General features: G+C 49.4%; 1 protein-coding gene across 1 annotated transcript in view; it reads left to right on the plus strand.

Annotated features, from left to right (window-relative positions):
* PKD1 (polycystin 1, transient receptor potential channel interacting) overlaps positions 1 to 24805 on the plus strand; it is a 99022-nt gene that overhangs the window by 19176 nt on the left and 55041 nt on the right. Inside the window, exons 2-4 of the mRNA XM_074840957.1 lie at positions 21469 to 21540; positions 22545 to 22616; positions 24011 to 24180. Of these exons, the coding sequence (XP_074697058.1) occupies positions 21469 to 21540; positions 22545 to 22616; positions 24011 to 24180 (314 nt within the window). The remainder of the gene's footprint in view (positions 1 to 21468; positions 21541 to 22544; positions 22617 to 24010; positions 24181 to 24805) is intronic.

Below are 24805 nucleotides of genomic sequence, written 5' to 3' on the forward strand. Positions count from 1 at the left end.
TCCTTTTGGATCTGAGAGGGAGAGGGGTGCTATGGAAACGTAATTTGTTATTATTATATGGGAATGAAATTTGTTATTTTGATCTTCTGCCTCAGTTTGTGATTACACCATGGAGCAATTTTTAGCCTTGGCAAGAAGGTGATTTAACATAAGACCAAAGATGCAGCTTAACTCAGTGTTTACCATAAATCTTGAGAAACAGTGATGCCGCCCGAGGCTTGGTGTGCCTTGAGAAGTGGGCAAATGTTCTTTCTGCTAGCAGAGCTGATGTAAGGTCTGATTTATGAATGTGATATTTCTTGGCATTGCTGTGGTGTCCAAAGATTATCAAGGATGTTTACCGAAACCCTCCAGAGTCTCCGTATGGAGCCTAAGAAGGGATCAGACTGAATTTACATGTCCTGCTGTGCCAGGCCCACCCTTGGTCGCCTTCCAGTCTCTGCGGTGCTGGAGGCAGAGGCAGTGGATGGTGCTAGCAGGGCGTGGAGCCCGTGGGAGCCTGCTGCGCCTGCCACACGGAACAGGAGAGCGGGCCATGGGTCTCCGCTCGTTGGGGGCACTCTGTCCACTTGTTGGGGACACTCTGTGTTTTGTTTGGCTTGGCATTGCGTGGGTTCATGCTCTTCTTTCCATTTTAAACAAAGCAAATTTACTGGTGGTTTGTATTTACCGCTAACACCCTCTTACGCAATCACCCTTGTGGTTTTTTGTCTTCAGCTTATGAAGAATAGGGTATTTTTGTATTTAATCATTAAATTGAGACATAGTCCAAGACAGTTGCCTGAACCTGAAGCGAAGCATCAGCCTCCCCAAAGGCTCCTCCACCAGCACTGTCAGTGTTTCATTTTGAGTAGCACTGTGCCAGAGAGGGGGCTCAACTTTGGGTTTCTGTTTTACTCAACAGAAAGTGAAACAACAACAACGAAATCCATCTGTTTACAGTAGGAGAAAATCTATGAAGTGGAAGGGGTGTGACTTTTTTTTCTTAAGATGTCTGTCTCTGCTCCAGTGACATATGCCCTGCTGGGTCTCTGATGGTTGTTTCTCCTCTCTTGGTGTGTGCTTTGACAACTGTGTGATGTGCCATGGCTGTGGGTGCTAGACCGCAGTAAATGCCTGTCGTTAAGGTGAATTGTCAGTGTCTGGGAACTTCGGAGAAAACCTGAATTGAGAAAGATTGAAGCTGATTAATCAAGAAAAGATTTCTGAGAGGTAGAATCAGCTCCTGGGGAAAAGCTCTTTTGCTGCAGCCATTTGAAACTGGAGTGGAGGAGAGACCGGGCAGGCTGTGCTGGGGCAGGCCCTCGTCTGCCCGCGCTCTGTTCCCTGCGAGCCTTCGGCACCTCGGCTCTGCGCTGGGTTGCTTTGGTGGGGGCACCCCGGGGTGCTGAGCCCCTGAGCCACTGTGTCAGTCCCAGCGAATGCTTGCATGGGGAGGAGGCAGTAATTTAATAGATTTTATGGTTTGACGTGCCTGTGCATACTGACCTGGGAAAGAAATGTCTCTTGGCTTTGCGTATGAGAAGAAAAATACGTTGTATAGGCTGCTGGTGGTGAGGTTCACCCCTGGGCACAGAGCCAGCACAAACACGGCCCATGAAACCACTTCAGCCTTATTCTGAGGTCTTGAGGGGGGGACAGGAGTGTTTTGCAGGTCTTGTTCTGGTCTTGTACGCAGGGAAGTGCTTAACCCTGGCTAGCTGAACCACAGTGGTCTTCGCCTGGGACTTCTCACCAGGGCTGGAGCACATGGCATCCTGAGCAGATGCCTCAAAGTGTGGGCTCTGGGGTGTCCCCTGCCTGTTCTTGCTGATATGATTAAGAAATCAAGGGGGAAAAAGCATCGCAAAAACTGCAGGGAAGGCATGCTTGCCAGATAGAAAGAATAATTAAAGAAAAAGGGTGGCTGTAGTGGAAGAATAAATGCTGATTGTGAATCATCAACTGTCCGTGACTTTCCCGCTGTAAAAGGTTGAATGGTCCAGTCTGTGTATTTGTGCTGGCAGTGAGTGATCTCTGCAATAACAGCCATACCCTGTTTAGCTTTGCTACTATTTGGAGGATCTGTGCCAGGACTTATTGAAATCCCCCAAGCAGGCATTTAGAAGATCTTTTAAAACTGGGGGGGCTATGGGAGCAAAAATCCCTACTTGGTCTCCAGAGAAATTGGCTTTGTTGAAAAAAAAAAAAAAAATCCACAGTAGGATGCTGAAGTGTGGTGAGATGTTTAATACGACAGCTTTTAATGCGATCTGGAAAGGAATATCTCCCAGTAGTATTTGCAGGTATTAAATCATTAGGAAGATTAGCAGAGTTGCGAGGCCTTTTTTTTTTTCCCTAGGCAGTTTATTCCATTTAACGGTGTTTTAAAAAAAAGGATTATAGGCGTTGGTCCTGTGAGAGAAAGGAACAGACACTGTAGTGATCCTCCCTTTAACAGATCACTGACATGACCTGTATTCTGATGTGAATGAAATTATCCTTTCTGTGATTCCCTCGCAACAAAATCAGACCAACTGTGTGTGTGTTATGTGTTTAATTTGAGGGAGAGACATCCCTTTTCCAAAACTGATCAGGGAAAGGCGTCTGCAGCAACAGGCACCTCCGTGTGAGGAGGCTGTGGGTGCAGCCAGCCTGTCGCACCAGCTCTGTGCCCGTTCTGGTTCCACCAGGAAGCAGCCTGGCACCTCCGAGCCTCTTTTCTGCAGGCTGTGGAATGGCTGCTGCCATTTCCTCCTATTTTTCCCCAAGCTGAGTTGAAACAGATGCTCTCGAGATAATGTGTTCTTGCCCTGGGAGCATGTGTGACTTATATACACGTATGGATAATATGTGTGCCAGGACAGGGGATGATGCCTGGCACCAAGCTGTGGAAGTTGTGAAGGATCAGGGCCTTCAGTGTCTTTCCCCAAGGAAGAGTGGAAGTTCTCCCAAAGGACCTGTGCTTCTGCTTTCTCAGCTGGTGGTGGCTTTAACGCAGCTTGTCCGCTCGGGCTGCAGCACGAGTCCTTCCAGGCAGCAGGTAGGAGGAAGAGTCCGCAGTTGCTGAAGGTCTGGTGGGCTGCAGTAAAGCAGCACAGAAGCTGTGTTACAGCCAGCAGAGGCAAGCCCAGGAGGGTCTTTGACTGAGCCAGAGGTCAGAGTTAAATTGTTTTCATTGCTCTGGACAGGTGGAGGTCAGTCTGTGTCAAGGGGGAGAGTTGAGCTGAGGGGAGCGGTGTAAAAGCAGGTTATCTTGAGGTCAGCTGCATCTTTCCAGGACAAGCTGATGACTTGACTGAAGCATTCTTCCAGAGCTCTTTCCAGGGATCTGTCCTTTGGTCTCCACCCCATACCTCCAGATATGTTGCATAGTGGATTTATCAGCCATTAATATTTGGCAGAAGTGTGGATGGTTATTCGTCCCAGGCAGATCATGTTCAAGTTTTGGCTCTCTCCTATCTGGAGTTTAAATTTTCCAAGCAGCGGGTAGAGAGTTAGATGTGCAAGTCCTGTTTAACCCATGAGATCCAAACCCTTCCTTTCTGCAACATCAGGCTTGTGTTGTTCCTGCTGTATCACTGCTAATGTGTCAGTTGTACCCTTTGCACGCTGAGGAGCTGTTGGCATCTCTTCATGTACAACATGGGGAAACAAGTGGATCCCTGGGGGTACTTCTGGTGGCTTCGGGGCTGAATTTGTCCCATTGCTGCTGACAACTTTTGTCCTAAAATTCCCTGTCATTCTTGTGGGTTTGTACCTTGCCCTCCTCAGCAGGAACATTTTTTGGCTGTTTTGATGGGTTGAGCAGGGAAAGGCTCCTCTGATGAGGGAGTTGTGACTAAAACCCAGAGTTTAGCTGATAATGATGCAGAGTGCTAAACCCAGGGTGGGTTCAGAGGAGGACATTGAGCAGGCTCTTGTGCACAGGGGTCCAGAAAAGAACCAGAAATGGAAATCAGAATCAGAAATGCATCACCTGCACCTGGGCCTCATACGCGAGCTGACTTGATGAGGACCTCCACCATGCTGGCAGCCCACGGAAGAAGCACAAAACGTGACTAGTGACCAGAGCAAACCTCCTCTGATGGCTTCTGAGTGCTGGAGGAGCCTCAAGAGAAAGATTTCCATCTTCATGCTTTTCCTGGAAACTCCCAAGAGGGAAGGGTGGATGATTCCTGTGGAGTGTGTGGTCAGCTGTTTCTGCTGAAGCCTCTGTGCTTGTACCTAAACCAGGATCAGTTAGGTGATGGAGGACTGGGAGAGGAGCAGTGTTGTGTGGCTTCCATCCCATGCGTGCAGCTTGCAGTGCCCGTGGCCCCTCTTGCTAGAGGAGCACAAGGAACTGTCAGCTCCTTCACTCCAACAGCAAAGAGCCGTTCTTCTGGAGATCTCGTGCAGGGGACAACTGGGTTACTCTTTCCCACGCCTGTTCACAAGGTCTTCTAGAGGAGGCAGCTCTGTTGCAGAGCTCGGGGCCCTGCGGAGGCCCAAGCAAGCTGCTCGTTTCCCTTTGTACCTACTTTGGGGCCTCTGAACATCAGCATTTTTTGGAACAGAAGTATTCTGACTGCATCACAGAAGACTTTCTAATGCTAAAAGGAAGCAACCCAACCACACAGATGATTAATGCCAGAAACATGCAAATGCATTTTGTACTGGAACCAGCAGGTCTAATATTGGGTTCTAATTGTTTTTTGTTTTCAGAAGGAAGATGTTTAAGGATCTATAGTGAACATATTCCAAAAACATTCAGAGCAGAGCCCTCCAACCCAAACAACCACATTTGGAAAAATACGGGGGAGTTTGTATCAGTATCAGCACTGGAACACGGAGATTAAGGAAAGGCCCGTCCTTTGGCATCTTGTAAACCATTTCCCTTTTCTCTGTCTGTCTGTCTGTCCAGTTGCAGAGCAGACTGGCTCTGTGTTTTTACCATGCCCTGTGATTTATGGCACATAACGTCAACCAAAGCTGCTGTTTAATGAATTCCTTGAGCATTCCTGTTCCAGTAGGGCTTCATGGGCCTGACTTTGACTTATGGTGCCCTCGTGCTAGAGGGATGTTTACAATGAAACAGTAGGTTGGAAGCCTTTTCTCCCTGGGAACCGTGGAAATACTGTTATCTCAAGCTTCAGAAGGAACTTTGATGCACAGAGACCACCTGAGGCGCAGGCCCAGCTGCCACCAGAGCACCTCTGCCTTTGGTTGGTCTGCACACCTCCATTTGGTTTAAATCAGGTTTGCTTTTTTCCCCTCTTAGATAGAGGAAACCTCTAGGATTGATTCTGAATCTCTGTTACGGCCCAGGAGACCAGAATGTTGACTACACATTTAGGCAGTTTCTCTGAAAGTGTGTTATTTAGCTGATAGACACAGCAACTCCTGCAAAACTGCTGGCTGGATCCTTTAATGAAACACATATTTAGGCATTTAAAACAACAGTCCCACATTGTTTCTGTATTTGATAAAATGTATTTGAAGAAGAAAGTCCATTTGGGGGCAAAATATCTGTTTGTCTGGCTGTAATATCTGTTTGTCTGGATGTGTGTCTGTGTATGTATATATGTCTATCTAATTTCAAAACCAGAATGTTGTAACACCTGGGGATCCAGGGAGCGTGGAAGTGAGCCAGGAAAGGAGAGATGTGCTTTAGGAACTAGCACAGATGATGTTTGTTGGTGGATACTTCACCAGCACTCAGAAGTAGAAGAGATGCTGCAAACCTAAAACTTTGGCCCTGATGTTGCACGCCCAGCCTGAAACAGGGAGGAGATGAGGACTTGAGGAGCTGTCGTCTGCAGACCCACAACCCTTCTGCTGGGCTTGGCATCCAATGGGACCCCTGCCAGCACACGGGTCACAGCAGCGCAGTAGCATCTGAGTCTTTCTCTGGGCCACCTGGAATTGTCCCAGTGCTGGCCCCACGGCTCGTGCTGCTCTGACTTTCCTGCTCTCACACACCTCTCCCCACCTCCCGTTTTCCCATCAGCGTTCCCTGAAACAAGTCATCCGTTCCCATGTTTCTTCTGCCTTCACAGCTCCCAACGGACACTGCTCCGGTGACACCACCCCCCTGTTTGTGCCGTGTACATGGGGGAGGCAGTGAAATTTGGCACAGACTGGGCTGAGCCCTCATCACCTGGAAGGGCTGGATCCCCCAGCACAGCTACTAGGAGAGATGGAGAAGTCCTCATCAGCAAAGTTTCTGGCTATGTTCGTGGTATCTTCAGCCTAATGTATAACAGAACTTTGCCCTTGTTACTGCTGAGAGAATATCCCTTCCTGAGGACCTGCAGGCTTTTCTCTGGTTGCTGTAGCGCAGGACTTGTTTCCCTTACATACTCATTTCACTTCTCTTCCTGCTGCTGGTGCAGGCTGCCAAACGTTTTGTTTCTTCCTCCCCCGTAGATGTGTCTGCATCCACTGCTGTTTGTGTTCCCGCTTTCCTTTAGAGGCTTGTTTTAGCTTTTTTTTTTTTTTTTTTTTGAATGTCAGTTGCATTTTTATCATATTTGGATCCTGTGAGTTAGAGGTCACTGCACAGCGGGGGGTGAGGGGAAGGGCGCTGCGCAGATCATGTCCTTGTCCTGTCACCTGCCCCGTGGCTGTCGGAGCAGAGCAGGTTGGCTGAAGACCGGTGCCCAAAGTGTTGAACCAGCAGATCTTCTCCTCTTGCAGGCCACAGTGGGAAGCTCCCTCCGGCTCCTCTGGTGCTCATTTTGCTGTAGAGGGCTGTGGCAAGCGCTGCTTTTCATAGGTGACTGAGAAACACCCCTTGTCCCTGTGTCTCCTGGGGTTTTCTTTAACACAAGAAGAAATTGGGCGCCTGGAAGAAATGCGGACCCCAGGCCTTCCTGAAATCTCTTGAAAGAGACCTCCGAGAAGGGTGAGAAGGGTGTGCTTGTCCCCAGGGCCAGCGGCAGTGTGGCAGGGCAGCGGGTGTTGGGCGCTTCGGTCTCTCCCAGCTCTCGGTGAGGGGAGCGGGACACCGGGCCGGAGAGGAGCCGCGCTCCGGGATGGAGCTGGACGAGCGTTACATAACGCACCGCTCCGCTCCAGAGACACGTTCAAATGATTAATTTGAGGCTCTGGCAGCCGCTTCCCTGTAATAATATTTTAAACATTACTTTTCCACTGGTCCTTGCCAGCGATCGTTATTTTGCGCTGTGGAGGCTGTAAAATTTCACTTCAAGGATGGGTTTCACTCCCGTTACAAAATGTGTCTGGAATGTGCAGATGTTTCCTTCGGGGAATAGCAAGCCAATCCGCTCTAACACATCATCCCCACGGGGAGGACTCAACGTGCTAAGCAGCCCTATTCACAAAATCACAAACAAACACACACACACAGAGCCCTGTGGCGCTGTACCCGGGCCGGGCATGTCGCTCAAAGCCCTGTTGATGTAAAAAGCCCAATGTCTCTGCTGGAGCTGGAGAAGGTTTTGGTTTGGGTTGCTGCTGGGCTGCAGGGCCACATGTGCCGGTCGCAGAGAGGTCCCGCTCTGCAGCCCGCGAGAGCTGTGTGTGGTGGTAGCGCAGTCGGTTTTTACACAGTGCCACATATTACTCTTTTCTGGAAATGGATTGGAAGAACTATGAAAACTTTGGCTTACTGGGTGCAAAATAACATCCTGCAGGTATCCGAGGGTGTGTGCGCCAAGGACAAAGAAGAGTCGCTGTAGATGCGCCAGAGTTAGAAAATGGAGAGATGGGATTTAACTGAACAAAAAAAAGTTTGCATGGAGTGAGGAGAACACTGAAATATGCGTTTTATGGAACAGCCACCGGCAGATGGGAACCCCAGCAACTGGGACTTCACGTTAAGGCTGTAACCATCCCTGAGGAGCATCTTATGGTGCTGATCCTGTTTTTATAGGAGGATCCAGGAGAACGCTCATTTTTTTCAGTTGTGTAATTTTCTCTTTCGGTATCACCTTTACTGCACAGGATGGGAGAACAAAGCTGTTGGAGGTGGCAGGTCCTTAACAAGGACCCCATAAAGGCATTGTCCGTCGTGCACGCAGGGGTGAGAGCCAGGAGCAGACCTGCCGTAAGTGCTCCTGGAGTCGCCCCGCTCTGCCCCACACTGGCTGCTGCCCTCAGCTCTGAGCCTGGTGCCTCCTGCACAGCTGTCCCCATGTCTGCAGGTCAGGACAGACAGTCTTTTGGGGATGGGGACTCACGTTCCCGTGTCTGCAGCTCCAGACAGTATATCCGGACTGTTTTAATCTGTGTCCAGCCATGCTGCTTGAATCCCTGCCTCTAGCGTTAGGAGAGCATTTGGGACCTGTAGTATCTCTAGGGAGAGCCTCATTTAGGTTTTGGTGATGGAGTCTGCCTTGATCCCGACGTGCACCTCTGTGTTAATCAGTATTCAGGACTACTTTATACCCTGCATAAAAACCAAGTGGAGCCTGGAGGAGAAAGAAAGGCAGTTGTGGAAAATAAGTATCCAGGATGCAGTACTGGGAAAGAGGAATGTTGCTAGTGATGAGTATGGACTGAGAGCTCAAGCCCGTCAAACCCTGATAAGCAAAAGCATGCAAGGAAAGGTCTGTGGCCAGCAAAGTTGAGAAGAATAAAGAGTTTTTCAAGTATATTGGGAATTAAAGGAATTAAATTATACTGGTCTGTTAATAGATGGACATGGTCAAATTATCAATGAAAATACAGAAAAGGCAGGACTGTTCAGTAAATATTTCTATTTTCTATTTGGAAAAAAGCCAGGTGATGTATTTGTATCATATGAGGATGATGAAACACTTTCCACTCCAGCAGTAACTGAAGAGGATGTTAAACAGCTGCTATTAATGTTAGACCTTCTTAAACTAGCAAGTTCAGATATTTTGCATCCAAGAATTTTAAAATATCTGGCTGAAGAGCCCTATGGGCTATTAATTGTTCACTTTTAGTGGGTTTTGGGGCACTAGGGAAATTCCCAAGGACTGGATCAAAATGAATATGATGCCAGTGTTATCAGACAGTAAATAGGATGGTACAAACATTTATTAGCCCAGTGTCCTGATTTCCTAGCCCAAGGAGAAACAATGCATGGACATTAGCTAGAAGTTAAAGGGGATAGTGTAATTAGTGGCAATCATCATGGAAAGTTCACTTATGGAAAATAGATCTCATGAGCTTTTAAGTAAGTTTACAGATGGAGTAGATGAAGATGATGACGTTGATGTAATACACATATGACTTCTGTAAGGTATTTGACTCAATGTCATATATATTTGTTAGAAATTGGAATGAAAAAAATAGCACTACATATATGAAAGGGATTAAATACTGGCTTCAAAATGTAAGAATAAACTGGAGTCATCGTGAAGAGCTGTGCTGCAGTGAAGTCTCAGAGGCTGACTGCCTCCACAGTGTATTTGTCAACAGACTGGAGGAAAACAAAACCCACCAGTGATATGTCCTGAGAGTGCCAAAGCACGGAGAAGGAAACGGAGCTCTGCTTTGGTTGGAGAGTTGGTCACAGGAAGGAGCAGTGATGCTGCCGAGTGCAAGGTTGTACGTCTGGGACCAGGGAAGGCAGGCTTGCTGTTTGGGATGGGAGCCTTCTCCTGGAAGCAAGGACTTGGCCAGGGGACGTGTGGTGGTTGAGTGTGTGATGAAGGATACAGCCACCAAAACGATTAGTGCAACCCAGAGGTGTGTAAGCAGGGAGCTGTGGAGCAGAGGGGTTGTATTTCCTGGGGTCCTCACTTCATGGAGGTAGTGGTGCCCTAAAGAATCCAACCAAAAGCCTGTCTGAAGGACTGTCTCCTGCTGGTGTTTGCTGCTCCAGCAAAGGTGGTAGGTGACTGCAGACTGGGGAATATTTGTGGTTAAAACCAGCGAACTTAATAGAAGGACCCTCAGTTTAGTGGACAGGCAGAGTGAATCCTTCATCTGGGAACTCAAGCCTGACTGACTAACCCTGCAACAGCTTGCCAAAGCTGGTGGTGGCCATCCTGTTGTTGGGAGTTTATGTGAAGATGGGAATATTCTCTAGAAGGATGGGGAACTGCTTGCTCAGGCTTGATGCAGGGAATGATTGTGAGGGGTCCGATGGCTTGCAGCATGCAATTCGTTGGGGTAAATGATAACGATAAAAATCTGTGAGTCATTCTTCTTGCTCTTTGTTAGTGCAAGAAGCAGACTGACGAAAGGGAAGGGTTAGTAGCTTTGTGTCCTGTTCCCCCCTTCCCCAAAACTGGCTCATGTATTGGGTAGGTCCCAGGGCTTCAGAACATCTGGAGAGCCTGTCCCTCACTGTGGAGACCATGGAAAGCAGACATAACATCAGGACTGCAAGGAAAACACAAACCGGATTGTGCTGCAGCCGTGGTTTGGCCAGGTCTTGGGTCCTGAACATGCTGCACTTTTTTTTTTTTTTTTCTCCAGGCTCCCCTGGTTTGTGGATTTTCTGTCGCAGGCAGTGGGCTGTGAACTCTGTGGTTGTGCTCAGCATCATTGTTTTCACAGAGCAACACCATTTACTTTGTGCTATTTTTAAACATATCAAGTGCTAATGTGACTGCCCCAAATCCCAGAGTTTTCTCTCTGGAGAAGAAGAAAATAAGTAAGGGGCTCAGCATCTCTCCAGCACAGACTGTGCTGCAAAACAGTGCTGAAAGCTCTTCTCCATCGCTAACAACACACTGCCAGGCCTGGACCTGGTTGAGCCTTCCTGGTCTTTACTTGTCCTTTTCCCCGTTTTAGCTAATTTTAGTTAGCATCCCGTGCTTTGAGCTGAAGGGTGTTGGTGTGAGCCTGGAACAGGGAATCTCTTAAATGAAAAGAAATGTTGTTGGTAAAACATACTGGGGATGAAAATCAATTGACAGACAGGGCTAAAATACACACAAAAATGTTTTTCTTAAGTAACCACCCAGGAACTTGGAAAACTTGCTCGTCTGTTAGAGATTGTTGTTAGCTAAAGGTCAAACAAATTCATACTGTCAGCTACAAAAGGGAAAACATTTGAGGGAGCGTTATCGCCCGTGGGAAGTGACTGTCGAGATCTGGCTACGGGGCCAGTGTTACCAGGGGTGGGTGGAAAGCTGGGTCTGTGTTGGCACCGAGGCGGGTGCCGGTGGGTCTGTGCCGGAGCCTGCGGAGCCACGCTGGTGGCACTCGGTCGCCTCTGCTCCCCATGTCCCATGGGAGGTACGGGCTGGGGGATTTTGGAGCAGGACCTGGGGGGCTGGAGCTCAAATTCTCCAAATGACTGAGGAGGAAACGGCCACAAAATCTTTCTGTCGGGTCCGCTCGCCTTTGTGCTGCTCTGACAGCCGAGGGCCCAAAGCGGAGAGCACACTGTGCTCAGCCCGGGCTGCGTCCACACCTGGACAAAGGGACACGGTGACGCTGTCCCTCAGCCGCCTCGAGGCGTTTGGCCGTGAGCCTTTCGCCGTCTGCTCTAACACTGGTTTGGATCCAGGGTGCCCTCTTTGTGTCGGCTTTGGCTGGTAGGTGACGTTACTCCTAAATCCTCAGTCCTTCATGAACCCCCATAAAGGCCGTGTGCTCGTGGCTTTGTTTTCCTCTTGTTTGTGTCCTGCTGGTGCCGTGCGGCGCCTGACAACGTACTGTCTGTTCTCCCAGTGTGAGAAATGAGAGAAGTGTTTCCCAACTGTTTGAAGAAATTACTTTTGATCTGACACAGCCTTATCAGCCTCACTCCCTCTCAGCTGGCTTGCACTCTGAGTTCAACCAGGAAGCGGCATTAAGTTTTTTACAGATCTCCTCATGGCATTTCAGACGACCGGGTGGGCCGTGGTTCACAGCTCTCGTGCTGTATTGATGCCCAAGTTGTTCCACTGCTCCTTTTGGGATACAAAACACAGATGCCCCAGAAGGTTTCCAAGGAACAGGCTATGCAAATATTTTTTCATACTGTGTCAGTGTTTGCAAACTGGACGTGTGCTTTGGAGGAGACTTTCCTGGAGTTCTCTGCGTCTCTTGGCTCCAGCTCCCATGTCAGCTCAGTGACGTATCGCTGCTATCGCTTCAACAGCATCCAGAGCCTCCTGCATCCTGTGAGCCTTGTCTGTGGCTCTCGTTTGTTGTCTATTGCAGAACTTATGGTGCTGGGGAAAAGAAGCCTTGTGTTTTTATTATTTCTTACAGAGAAATAATATCCCTAGAGGATAGCTGCCCAAGCAAAGGCCTCACATTAAAATAAAACCAAATAGAATAATAAAAGAACAGGACCCGAAGATTATCTTCTCCATCCCCTGTTCTGGTGGTGAATTAGTATCAACAATACCTAAACATTTATTGAAAACTCTTTGCTTTCTGTGAGGAAGATTAAGCACTTAGCAGCTCAGCTGTGTAGTTCCTAAATTACAGCTTACGGAGGACCCACTGTTCATGGTAAAACCAAATACCACTGGGCTCCGAACATGCTGACTTGGAAACACTCTGGATTTTCACGAGACCAGCGCTGGGCATTGACAGAGCTGTGTGTTGGCATGGAGTGCCACGGGATGTGGGCACTCCCTGGATAGATGATTTTTTGGGGAAGAAGTGGGTATCTGCATGGAGAGTGGTTGGATTTGGGCTGCAGGCATCTAATATGGTCTGCTTGAGCTCTGCCATGTGCGCTGGGAAGATGCTTGGTTTTCTCACATCTTTGGTTTCTTTGCAAACTTTCCATGAACCTAGTGTATATTTGCAGGGCTGACATTTAGCTGGATGAAACTGCAGACAGCTTGTTTACATGCGGCACTAATTATGGACATTAACTTTATTTAAATATTTGGTCGCTGCTTTCCCAAGCTGAAGGTCTTCCCTGTTCTCATCTTTTAGTGTGGTGGTGCAGAGGCAAAGCAGGGCTGGGTCATGCCTGATGTTTCAGGCTTTGTTTTATGCCACATTAAGTCACCTCTTGGCAGTGGAGGGGAGGACCATGTCCAGCGCCAGCTCTGGTCAGTGCTGGCTCCTGGTCACTCGGGTGGCTCAGGAGGTGGGACCTGGCATGAAAAGCCTCTCTCATAATGGTGGCCATCCCTGTAGCCAGCTCCTCGTCCCACCGGAGCGCCTTGCAGAAGCTCTTGCTGACCTCCGCAAGCACAGGAGGCCCCTGGTGACTCCCCAGTGCCCCTGTTTGCCTTTGGCTCCATTGTTTCGGTGTTGGGAATGAGGAGATGAAGTCATTTGCAGTCTAAGAATAACTTGTAAAATGAGCCGTGCTGCGGGTCCCTGTGCAGACAGCAGCCCTCCGGTTCCTGGGAGCCTCTCGTGTGAAAAAGCCCCCACCCAGCTCTCCTGGCTGGGGAGGAGAGGGATGGAGCGCATGATGCCATTGCCTATGAGCCGGCCCTGCCAGAACATGACGTCGCTCCATGAGGTAACACGTCCCCTTTGTTCGAGTGGCTTCGTCCCTGGTCCAACTTTATAACCATATTTGGGAAAGTCTGTGGAAAGCTGCTGCTGCGGGGATCCGAGGAGCCGCTCTTTAAGTCTCAGCTGCGCTACAGACAGCTCCCACCTGGAGAATGGGGATGCCATGACCACCATGGGGATGCTCTTGGAGAATGGGGATGCCATGACCACCATGGGGATGCTCTGGCCATGGTTGGGATGCCCTGGCCACCATGGGGATGCCGTGGCCACGGTGGGGATGCTGTGGCTGTGGTTGGGATGCCCTGGCCGTGGTGAGGATGCCCTGGTCATGGCAGTGGCTGGGTAGGGACTGCTGTGTCACCTAGGGTGTCCCGAGCTCTCATCTTGGTCTTGTGCAGGGCCTACTCTTTCTCTTTCCCACACTGCTTGAAGCACATGGCTCTCACAGGCCCTTCTCCTCAGCCACGGGCAGGGACGCAGACACCCAGTGCCCAGCCTCAACCTTGAGCTCATCTGCTCTGTGAGAGCCAAGAGAGCGGTTTTACACCATTCTGCAGGCAGCCACCTGCCTCTTGGAGGGATCCTGAAGAACACGTGGTCCCAACCCAGCAAGACAAGTAGGATTTACTCCTACAAATTGAGGGTGACATTGTGCTGGTGCGCTGGGGGAGGCGTGTGGCAGGATGAGGCAAGGAAGCGAGGTGGGGAAGGAGCTTTGCTTCACTCCCGTTGCTCAGAGGGGAGCCCGTGGTGATGGGGCGACCTGCTCCTGGTCCTGCAGTGAGTCTGCAGCAGAGCTGGGAGTTGCATCTGGGTCTGCTTCGTGTCAAACCCAACTGTCTCTGGGCACAGCTGCCTTGCAAGGACATATGTGAGAGTGTTTTGCAGTTCTCCCAGGAAAGCACAAAGTGTACAGAACATTGCAAAAATGCTTGTATCCTTGCCTTAGATTTTCGTTATCAACAATTACGATTTTGCTGTGGGAAGAAAAACATTTAGTTTTTAGATGAATATTTGTGAAAAAGTATTTTGAGGCAAATTCCTTAGAGAGAGCTAAGACTTGGGCCAGCGTTTGAAACTCATAAATTCAAAATGAACAAATAAATTGTCATCGTGCTGTGACAGCCTCGGGGAGATGAGGGTGCTCGTCGCCGTCTGCCAGTGCCAGCGTGCCGCTCTCTGCTCAGGACTCGCGCTCAGCCGCTGCCGGTGTCTCCCGCTGAGCCTTTCCCTGGGCAGCCCTGCGTCTCCTGCGTTTGCTCCCTAACAGCCTTGCTGTTCTTTGGAAGCTGATCTCTGCGGTGGAGTCGCTGGGCACAGGGATGAAATGCAGCCTCCTCTGGGGTGGGATGTGACCCTCTGCTACGTGGCTCTGGGAAAGAAATGGCTGAAACCCACCAGCGAAAGGCTGCTGGTTGCATTGGGCCGCAGCTCTCGGAGGTGATGTGTGGTGGAGCTGGAACCCCTTTGCCTCAGAAAATCCCTGCTTCAATGTGCTTGAAACCAGTAGCTGGTGATGAAGATCTCCATCTGCTGTTGCCCTCCTGCCTGTGCTGGAAGGCTGAGAGCTCTTCGTGCAGGGGAGCTGCTGAGGTGGTTCCCCCCTCCTGCCAGCCGGCGTGTCCCTGCACCTAGTGCAGGATGACAGCGTTGCTCCCTGCACCCGGCACACAGAAACATCTCTCTTTCTTCAGATTTCCGTAGCCACTGTGGCAAGAATCTCTATTCCCTGTCTGCACACAAGTTACTTCTACTGTGCTTCCTAGGAGAGGTGCAAGCCAAAAGAAGAAGAAAAAAAGGAATCAGATCAGCAAAAACCTATAATTTTTCCTGGCTCAAGCATGCAACAACACATAGGGTTTTTCCTCCTCTTTTCTGGAAAGTCTATTATGTACGTCAGGCAGTATCAGCACAGCACTGCTGCATGGGGCACCCTCCTGCTTTTTATTCCTGGAGACTAGAAAAGTGTTTGCTGTGGTAACACGTAAGACAGCGTTTGGGCTGTGCTGGTGATCTCTTGGGCAGTTTGCTGCCCTGTCCAGCTGGCAGAGGGCTCTGGAAGCTGTGGGCTTCGTTGTGTCTTCCAAGCCATCTCGCATGTCCCTCTGTTACTTGTCCTCTCTGATTGCAAGGTGTGGGACGGTTCAGGCTGGCTTTTGGTAGGGGGGGAGAAACGGGAGCGTTTTCTGTGCCTTGATTTGCTGCTCACTTTGGTCATTGCCTCTGCACCCTGGTTGCTGCAAGGCTTGAGCCACGAGACCTGCCAGGGGCTGAGCACCTTCGTATTCTGAAGGTGAAATTTGGTGGATGTTTTGGAGCTGAGGTCAGAAAGGGGGAACTGTTTCCACTGGACGATGTGCTTGGGACAGAGGAGTGAGGCAATCTGGGAAAGGCTCTGGAGTCAGGAGCGGGGCAGAGAACATAAATATGAACAATTATTCAGTGTTCACTGTGCAGAAAACTGGGCAGTATCCAATGAAGTGATGCCTCTAGCAGATTTCAACAAACCAAAGAAAGTACTTCTTTTTTTAAAGCATGTGAGTTATGGAGCTTGTTGCTGTAGGTTCTTGTGGAGCCCAGGCAGGCTTAGGAAGGGGAAGACGGCATCATGGAAGATTGGTCTGCTGGTGGCTGTTAAATACAACAGTCCAGTGTGGTCTCTGGCTCTGGACATCCTCTGTTGCTGGCTGCCAGGAGCCGGGAGGTGTGTTGGGGAAGGATTGCTCATGCATCTCCCTGAACACCTGGTACTGACTGCTGCTGGGGTTGGGAGCTGGGGCAGGATGGACCCTTGATCCCAGGGGCAGAGCTATTCTGACATCCCTGCAACCACTCCTGCTTTTAAAACACAGTGTCTGGGCCAAAATGGGGCCCAGCCCTGGCTCCAGGACTCACTTGGGTCACACAAACATCAGGCAAACTCCATTTCGGTGGGGTCTGTCCTGGATCAGGGAAGACTGACTGGTTGAGGAAGGCTAGTGGGGAGAGCCCAGCCTGGCTGATCCACAGGGAGAAAGTGCTTTTCCCGAAAGGTCAGGGTCTCTCTGTTGCAGATGCTCCATGTACTCACCCTGCGTGGTCTGTTGGGCCAGCCCGGCTCAGGAAGATGGGCTGGGAGATAGAAAAGCTTCTCCCTTGCCTACAGGCTGCACCCGGCAGCTGCTTTATCCCTCCTGTGCTGTTGCAGGCCCCTTAGTGGCCACTGTAGAAGCTCCTGTGCAGAATCTGGATGGAAATATGACTGTACCCAAGCTGCTGCCTTTCTCTAGTACCTCTGGAGCTTCGCTGACCCACAAAAATCTTAACTTTTATCGTGGCTCACAGACCTGGAGCTTCTTTTCTACTGAACCGCTGCGACTCTCCCCCAGCCTGCACACAGGCTCCTCTCCGCACAGACGCTGCTCTCTGTCTGTGGATGCTTTTCCCATTACTGTTCTGGCTGGGCTCCACGCACCAAAAGGGCTGGGGAAGGCACAAGCCAGCGCTGCCCCCCCTTCCCTTCCCTCCCTTTTTTGTGAAATGAAGGCAGAGCGGGCCCACAAATGACATAATGAGAGCATGACATCAGGCTTGGCAGGCAGAGGCGTGCTATACTCTGCTCAACATTATATGTTCTGTGGAATTAAGAAAAAAACAGCAGTGTACCAAAAAAAGCCTGTCCACCACAGCGCTGCAGAAATAAAGCCCCTGGCTGCCCCGGGCTCACAGCTGAGGGGCTGTGGAGCCTGTCTGAGCGTCACGAAGGGACAAAGCGGGCGGCACCAAGCCCTGCTGTTTGCTTCCAGCAGCAGCTCTGTGAGGTGCTTTTTACCCCCAGAAGCTACCCGGCCCCATCTACAGGAGATCTTGCTGGTGGCATTTGGGACTGGTCCGTCCTCACGCTCTCTCGGGGAGGTGAGCTGCTGTTATCCCTGCGGTACATGCAGCTCTGGAGAGGTTCCCTGCACCCAGCATCACACAAGGAGTTGGTAGCAGAGCTGGGATGGAGCTGAAGGCTCCCAAGGCTCAGGTTGACACCCTCGTTCCCTTATCTGAAGCTTCACCTTCCCCACACGACCAACTCCACTTCTAGAGGAAGTTTTTTGCAATCTTTCTTGGCAAGGCATGTAAGTTAAATATCCCTATGTTTGCTGGGGTGTGTAGAGAGCTGCAAGGGAGATCTTTTACACAGTTCTTGTTCTATACCATAGTTGTTGATGGGTTTTGGTGCCCTGCATCCCACAAAGTTCTGCAGAGGAGTGGGCCGGCCCTCCCAGCCTCTGGCATGGCACTGCTCCATTTTACAGGTGTGGAAACTGAGGCGGAATCGCAAAGTTGTGACTTCCCCATAGCTGCCCTCTTTCAGGCAGCACAGCGTGTTCTCGATATCCCTCGTGGCGCAAATAAACGTTAAGTTTTTCTTTCTTCTCCTGGAGAGGGCGGCAGTCTGTGTGCACAGTGCATTTCAATGGAGAGCCTTGTTTTCTGCTGGCTTCAGCTCTGCTTTGAACCTGCTCCGAATTTCCTCTAGCCTGGCAGTGGGCTGGGAAAATACAGTCGTGGCAGTTTGTGGCACCGAGAGGCTGAGCTCTGTCCCACAGCCTTTGCGTTGGGTTTTATTGCTCAGTATTTCCTGATTTATTTTCTTTTTTTCTGCAACCTAGCTTGGTTCACAGCCATCTTTCCCATGCCAGGAAGGCATAATATGATTTTCCATACAAGTTGGAGAGGGACCAGTGGGAGAAGGCAAGCAGGCAGCTGGGAGCCCAGCTCACTGACTCGCGGCTGGAGGTGCCAGGCGCTGGCATCCTCCACTGTTCCTCGCTCCTCCAAGCTGTCCTGTCAACGGGAGTTCTGCTTCTCTTGCAGGCTCTGCACCAGGGAGGTCTGGGGAGGTTGAAAGCTGTGAGGTTTTATACCAGTTCCTCATCAGATCATGAAGCAAGAGTAGAAAATAGCGAGGGAATTGGGCTCGGGTTTGTGGGTACCGGTGGGTTGCCATCTAGTGCCTGGTCTGGATGGAGTTCAGCAGCATCTGCGGGTGCTGGACGGGAGCTCAGGCTGTGGAAGACAAGAGGGTGGGAGCCAAGGTCTTAGGATCCCTTGGAGAACATGTGAGTTGTAGTTAAGTGGCAAAGTGCTTGAGTTAATTACAGCCTCCAAGGGTTCGGAGCATCTCACAGCCTCTGAAGCAGCCTCACTTGGGAACAGCCCCAGCTTTCTCCTTTGAAACTCATTGGTGGAGCTTCTCTCTGTGCTGGGCCACAGGGCCACATTGGCTTTGGGTGACAGTAGTGGGTGCCGGGTAGATGGGCGAGCTCAGATGATAATACCTGAAGCATATGCTTGGTGATGGTGTGTGCAGAGTGACAGCCACGTTGTACTGTCAGGAGAAGAGGAAAAAGGTGCAGGAGCCCTGTCCAGCCCTTCCACCATGACACCGTGGAGGTTCACTGGGGCACGACAGTGCTGATACCCCAGGACACGCATCGAGTGGCCTGACACCCTCATGAGCTGTCCTGGCTGTACAAAGCAGCCCAGTCCCTTGAGCAAATCGGAGGGGTGAGGGGTTGTCAGTAGCTTATGGGGGAAAGTTCTTCCTGGCCCTTCCTGAACAAAATCTGCTGGCTGCAGCCACAACACCAGGGTCCTGCACCCCTTGAGTCCCTGCTGGGTCCCTCCAGGAGCTGAGTGGAGCGTGCGGCTCAGCAGGCAGTGACATCTAGTGTCAGTCCAACATGCTGTGGAAAAGCAGCACGGAGTGGGGAGTTACTGCCTGGATTTGCATTTTACCTGTTTGCTGAGGCTGGTGGGAGCAGCTCTGCCCCTGAGCATCTTCCTGGAGGTCACAGTCATCCCTGGTCCTGCTCTTGGGTGGGGATGAAGCTGACTGACCCCTGGGAACCGAGGATTTGGGGTCTTGGCCTGTGCTTATCTGAAGTTTAAAAGCTTTCTCTGAGATGAAATGGAAATAATGATAAGGGATGTTTGTAAAGGCCTGGGGGAGACTCAGGACCAACCAGCTCCTCCATGCCTGGCACTGCGGCAGCGGGACAGGGACAAGCAGACCCGCACTGCTGGAGTCCTTCGCTGCCTACTTGGGCAGTGGCGAGATGGCAGAGATGGAGAGCAAGCTGCAGAGAGCTGCAGAGGAGGCGGCTGGGCTTGGGGCTGGGTGTCCCAGTACCCTGCCTGGCTCAGGTGCCCCCTTGCCTGATTGTGCCATCTGTGATGGTGAGAGGTTCACCCTGCCCTGTACACTCTCTCCCTGCAGCCAAGCAACCCTTTTGAAGAGGCTTTTTGAAACGGCAAAGCCCGGATTTTGTAGCAGCAGACTGGTTTGTTTTGGAGGTCTCTGTTGTCTGGGCAAGAAGCAAAGAGGCATTGAAGCTGAAACATCATTCCCTTCCGTCCTGGGCTTGAGGTGCTGCCTAAAAACTAAATAGGTTATTTTCAGGTATTTCAAAGGAGAAGAGAAAGACTTGTACTGGTCTCCCTGTACAGTAGCTGGTTGGTGGTCTGATCCTTTCCAGAGCTGGCCAAGTAATGCAGGAAGGTGCAGAGGCAGAGGAAAATGCCTTTACAGAAAATGCTGAAGGAAAAGTGGAGCAGGAGCCTCCCTGAGGAAGGATCTGACCTGGCTGGGAGCCGTTGGGATTCCAGTCCAAGCTGTCTTGTGGGATTGTCTTGCAAGTGGGAGCTGGAAACAGTTTTGACGGTGACTTTCGTGTCCCCTGTGCAGAATGTGACTCCCGTGTGGTCTGTGTCACTGCAGAAAAGGATGCTCTATATTCTTGAACTGTTGTCTGAGCTACCCCGAGACAAAAGGGCACTGGCTTGCTTGGATATTTTTGGTAGCATCCTTTTTTTGAATGTATTGGTTGAGCTTTTGTTTTGCACATTTCTTGGACTTCTTTATTGGTGTTGCTGGTGAACTCTTCTGAATCCCCTCTTGGCTTGGCAAAGAACTCCCAGACAGCAAAATCAGGGAAAATAAACCTTTTAAAGAGACATCCATCCCTGTTACTTATCCCCAGAGTTTCCTGGAATCATATGTAATTTTCCTGCCAGTTTGGCAGAATTCTTTTCATTTGAATAAATTAAGTTTAAATGTCAGATCAAACTAAGAATGAATTGATTAGGGGATAAAAAGAAGAGGTGAGACAGCAAGGAGAAATTACAGGAGATGCTTATAGAAAAAAGGTGAGAAAGGAGGTGGGCAGGAGAACGTCTCTGTTGACACGGGATGGTGTGGCTGCAGTGAATCCAGCCCTGTCTGCCGCCCTGGGGCTCTGCCAGAAATCCTTGAAGGATAAAACCATTGCATGGGCTCAGAATAAGTATTTTGATGCTAAAAGAAGGTTTTGGCCAAAGGAGATTCATCTGAAACCAAAGAGTGAAGTTTATTGGGAACAAGTGGAGACGGATCAGCGAAACTTTCACTTCTTAGCTGAGTGACATTTTAAAATTGAAAAAGAGGACGTGGGGTGAAAAGAGAGAGCTGGACTGGAGGACAGAAACAATTTTGCTTTGGATGAGTTGAAGGCTATTGGTGTTACAGGGAGCAATTAGAGATTTTCTAAAACAGTGTTCCTTTTATAAGGACAATCTAACCTGATTTTAAACAGAAAATATTGTTACTTCTTCTTTCCTTTTAAGCTTTTCCAAAGAGAGACAAAATGATCTTTAAAATGTAAAAGTTGAACGCATCAACTGTGCAATTAATGATCAGTTCTTTGGCACTAGAAATGAACTTGGAAGTTCCTCCTAAATTTTTCTCTAAGTTAATTGCTACTTTAGTCTAAATTATTTCTTAATTACTTCTTTGAACATACATTAGCCTTGAATATTTTTGTAAAAGGATACATCAAATTTAGTAATACATTTGTCATGTCTGTAATTACTCTAGATCTGCTGCAGAATGGTATGTGTGTAATGAAACTCCTGGTCTGTATCTACACATTATACAAAGCTTTGAGTGGCAAATGCTTTATAGCTGGGAAAGGTGTTTTCTTTGGCTGGGAGAAATGCTCCGCTGTAAAACACCAAAACCTTCCGCTCTGGAGCCTGGATGGAGGTTGGAGAAAGGCTCTTCTAAGGTCTGGTAATGGAGGAATGACAAAATGAAGTTGAACAAAAGCTGAAAATTGTGTTTTCTTTCTCTAGGGATCTTTCCAATAACAAGATCAGTGGTTTAGATGTTCAGATGTTCGAAAGCCTGACTTCTCTGGCAAAACTGTAAGTACACAGTGCGCCCTCCAGTCCTTCAGCTCGCCGTGCACGCTTGAGCTGGTACCTAGAACACTTGCTTGTGTGTCATAAGTCAGCCTTGTTCTGTTCTTGCTTGACCTCGTCTGTCAAGCCCTGATGGATGCGTCCATGGACTCCTTCTCAAGGCCTTTAGCTGCACGGTCCGGGGATTCACTTATTGGCATTCAGGGAGTAGGGCAGGATTTGACCTGCTGTACGGAGAGGAGATCAAGGCAGGAGAATAAGATCTGTCACAAGATGTGTGTTAGTGCATGGAAAATGATGGTAAAGCTGCAGTGTCCAAACCCCACTTATCCTCAGAGGGAAATGGGTACTGAAGTGGAGGGTCCTCTGAGGACCCCGGCACGTCCCACCACTCCCCACAGCTTGAGCTGCCCCGTTTCACTAGAACTGCCCAGACTCTGTGAGCCAGGATGGGGAGAGCTTTGACCATTAGCAAACTCACTGGTTCAGCTGCTGATAGATGAGATTCCACTGTTACTCGCTGATGGTTCATAGAGAAGATTAACTGTTTTTTAAAGAAAAATTGGATTGTCAGATCAAAAAAAGGCACCAATCCAGCCAGCACCGAAACCTGCTTTGGTGGTTCCAGCTGAGTAGCTGGCAGCCTGGACAGCCTGTCTTCTTTACACCTCAAGACTCTCCTAAAAGGAGGACTCACAGAAGGACTGGGAGCACTGGAACTGGACTTGAGCATGGCAGCAGGCTACTTAGAGTGGTTGTGGGGTCTCAATCCTTGGAGATACACAGCAGCAGTCTGGAGGTGGTGCTGGGAAGCCCACTCTGTGTGATTCTGTAACATGGTGCCTGACTGGATATTTTCCTGTCATATCTGTGTGACTTTTGAGACTGAAGGTGCTCAGAGGGTAGCTCTGTCCCAAGCAGAACTTGGGACAAGTTGATTCTGTATGTTGGCCAGGAAGTTGTTACCATCATGATGAACTTTCCTTTTCATTTTCTCTCTTTTACAGAGATATAAGCCACAACAAGATTTCTACATTAGAAGATGGAATATTTGATAATTTATTTAATTTAAGTGAAATGTAAGTTCATCCTCTTTGTTTCCCAGTTCTTTATTTAGACCTTTCCTTGAATCAGCTCTTCCCTTCCTGGAGGGGTGGGATGCAGCACTGTCTTGGGGAGATCTGGGGCACGTACCCGACGAAGCAGCTGCCTTTGGACTCTCTCCGGTTTCTTCCTCAAGCTGTGTCCTGCTCCTGGCTCCTGTTGGTGCCCTTCAAGCCTAACCTCTTCCTAGACTTTCCTTCTGTCTCCCAGATACCTCCAACCTCTGCCACTACCTTTGTGGCTTCCCTGCTTCTCTCCCACACCAGTTCTGCTGAGGTTCTGGTCTCTGGCCATGCTCTGGGTCACACTTACTGTTCCTGTTTGTATGGTCACACCTTGGGACGGGGGGATCTAACGAAAAGGGCACTGACCTGCAACACAGAGACCCTGACTGAGGTGTCTGAGTCACTGGAAGACATTTGAAGATATTCTCCCTGAGTGATTCAAGTTCTTAGGCCTATAGTGGTTTTTAATTGAAGTAATGAAAATCTGTGCCGTTATGTGAAGGGAGGCGAGGGGAAGCCACACATTTCCAGGAGAGATGCGTGAAGTCACAGCCCAGAATGGCAGTTCTGTATCTGAATGAGCCAAAGGATTAACCCCTTGAAGTCGCTCTTGGCAAGCAAGAAGAAAGCTCAGCCACACGTTCTCCCTGAAAACAGGACACAAAGGGCATTTTCAGCTCTGCGTTTTTGCTTACAAATGGCACTGAAAAGACACAAAGGCTCCAGGCTAGGCCCAAGTGAGTCTGTCCCTGCTAAGACTGGCTGGCAAAGTGGTGCTTTCAGTCTGAAAATCCTGGGTTCAGCCCCTGCGGCAGCCCAGCCCAGCTGGCGTCAGCTAAACAAACAGCTTTCCATCTCTGTCCTGTTCGCAGCTGAGTGCCAAAGGCTGTAATTTGGATCAAGCTTAGCTGCAATTAAAGTTTCCATCTTTTCATTAAACTGCCACATGGAAAGATTATCATTGACTTTGCATTTCTTTTTGACAGATCAATTTTATTCTCTTAGCTATTTTTTAATGGAGCTGTAAATAGTCTCCCTTAGCTGGAGAGGCTGCCATTACATCCAATGGCTGTTAGATGGCAGACTATTTTAAATATAAGATTGTGTCTGTAATTTGCTTCTAATTGCTACAATTATTTGTAGAGTTAAAAAAGTACTTGGAGTACTTGCCTAATTCTAGCCTCTAGAAAAATCATGTTAATTATTGCTTGATTCCCTATTCATTAACTCCCCTCGCAGTTCTTGCTGAAGCATTTCAGTGGAGTGGCACAGATGGAAACAGTGAGGGATCTGCACGCTGCTGTAATTAACACTTAGCACATGTCAAGTTAATGCCTAACTTTTGTCTGATCTCCCTGTTACAGAAACTTAAGTTGGAATCCATTTGTTTGTGACTGCAAACTTTCCTGGTTGCCCTGTTGGGTGGAAGACAGAAAAGTGAAAGTTATTCAGGCATCAGATACGAGATGCGCCCACCCTCCTGAGGTGGCAAACCTTTCCCTCTTTGATGTCTCCTTCGTCAATGCTACTTGTGGTAAGGAAACGCTGTGGGCTGTGGTGGGGAGATGATGAAACCAGTGGAAACCATGGGCCCAAGGGCAGCTGGGGATCACATCTATACCTCTTTAGACCTCAAGTCACCAGTTCTAATCTAATTAAGCAAATGATGGTAGCATATGACTACCCTGATGCCTTGAGGATTGAGTCAGTCACACCAGGGCTGAGATCAGCAAACTCATTACAGAGCAAGCTTCAGGCAGCTGTCAGAACACACTATGACCTCCAGCCCCAGGCTTTTAACAGTCTGACTTTAAGCAGTGAAATCTCACTGGAGTTGAGGGGACCTGCAGACATGCTAAGCTGAATCTTTGCAGGTGACAGGGCTCCACGTCGGGAGGGTTGAGTGAACACTGCCCTGATCTACAGCCCATTGACTGCTCCAGGTGCATTTTTCTGCCTGCCTTGGCTAGTAGAAGTGCAGGGCAGTGTTTACTTGGAAGGTGGGAGGGAGAGAAATAAGAAAACTAGTCCTGCCTGGATGCTCAGCTAGCTCTAAGTAAGAGAGAGGGAGGGGGAGCACTGAGCGAGTGCTCCCCCTGACAGGCATCAGGCATCTCCTTTAATGCATGATGGGAGGATGCAGTGATGGGGACTGAGGG

This window comes from Strix aluco, chromosome 15 (assembly GCF_031877795.1).
Source record: "Strix aluco isolate bStrAlu1 chromosome 15, bStrAlu1.hap1, whole genome shotgun sequence".
Classification (NCBI taxonomy): domain Eukaryota; kingdom Metazoa; phylum Chordata; class Aves; order Strigiformes; family Strigidae; genus Strix; species Strix aluco.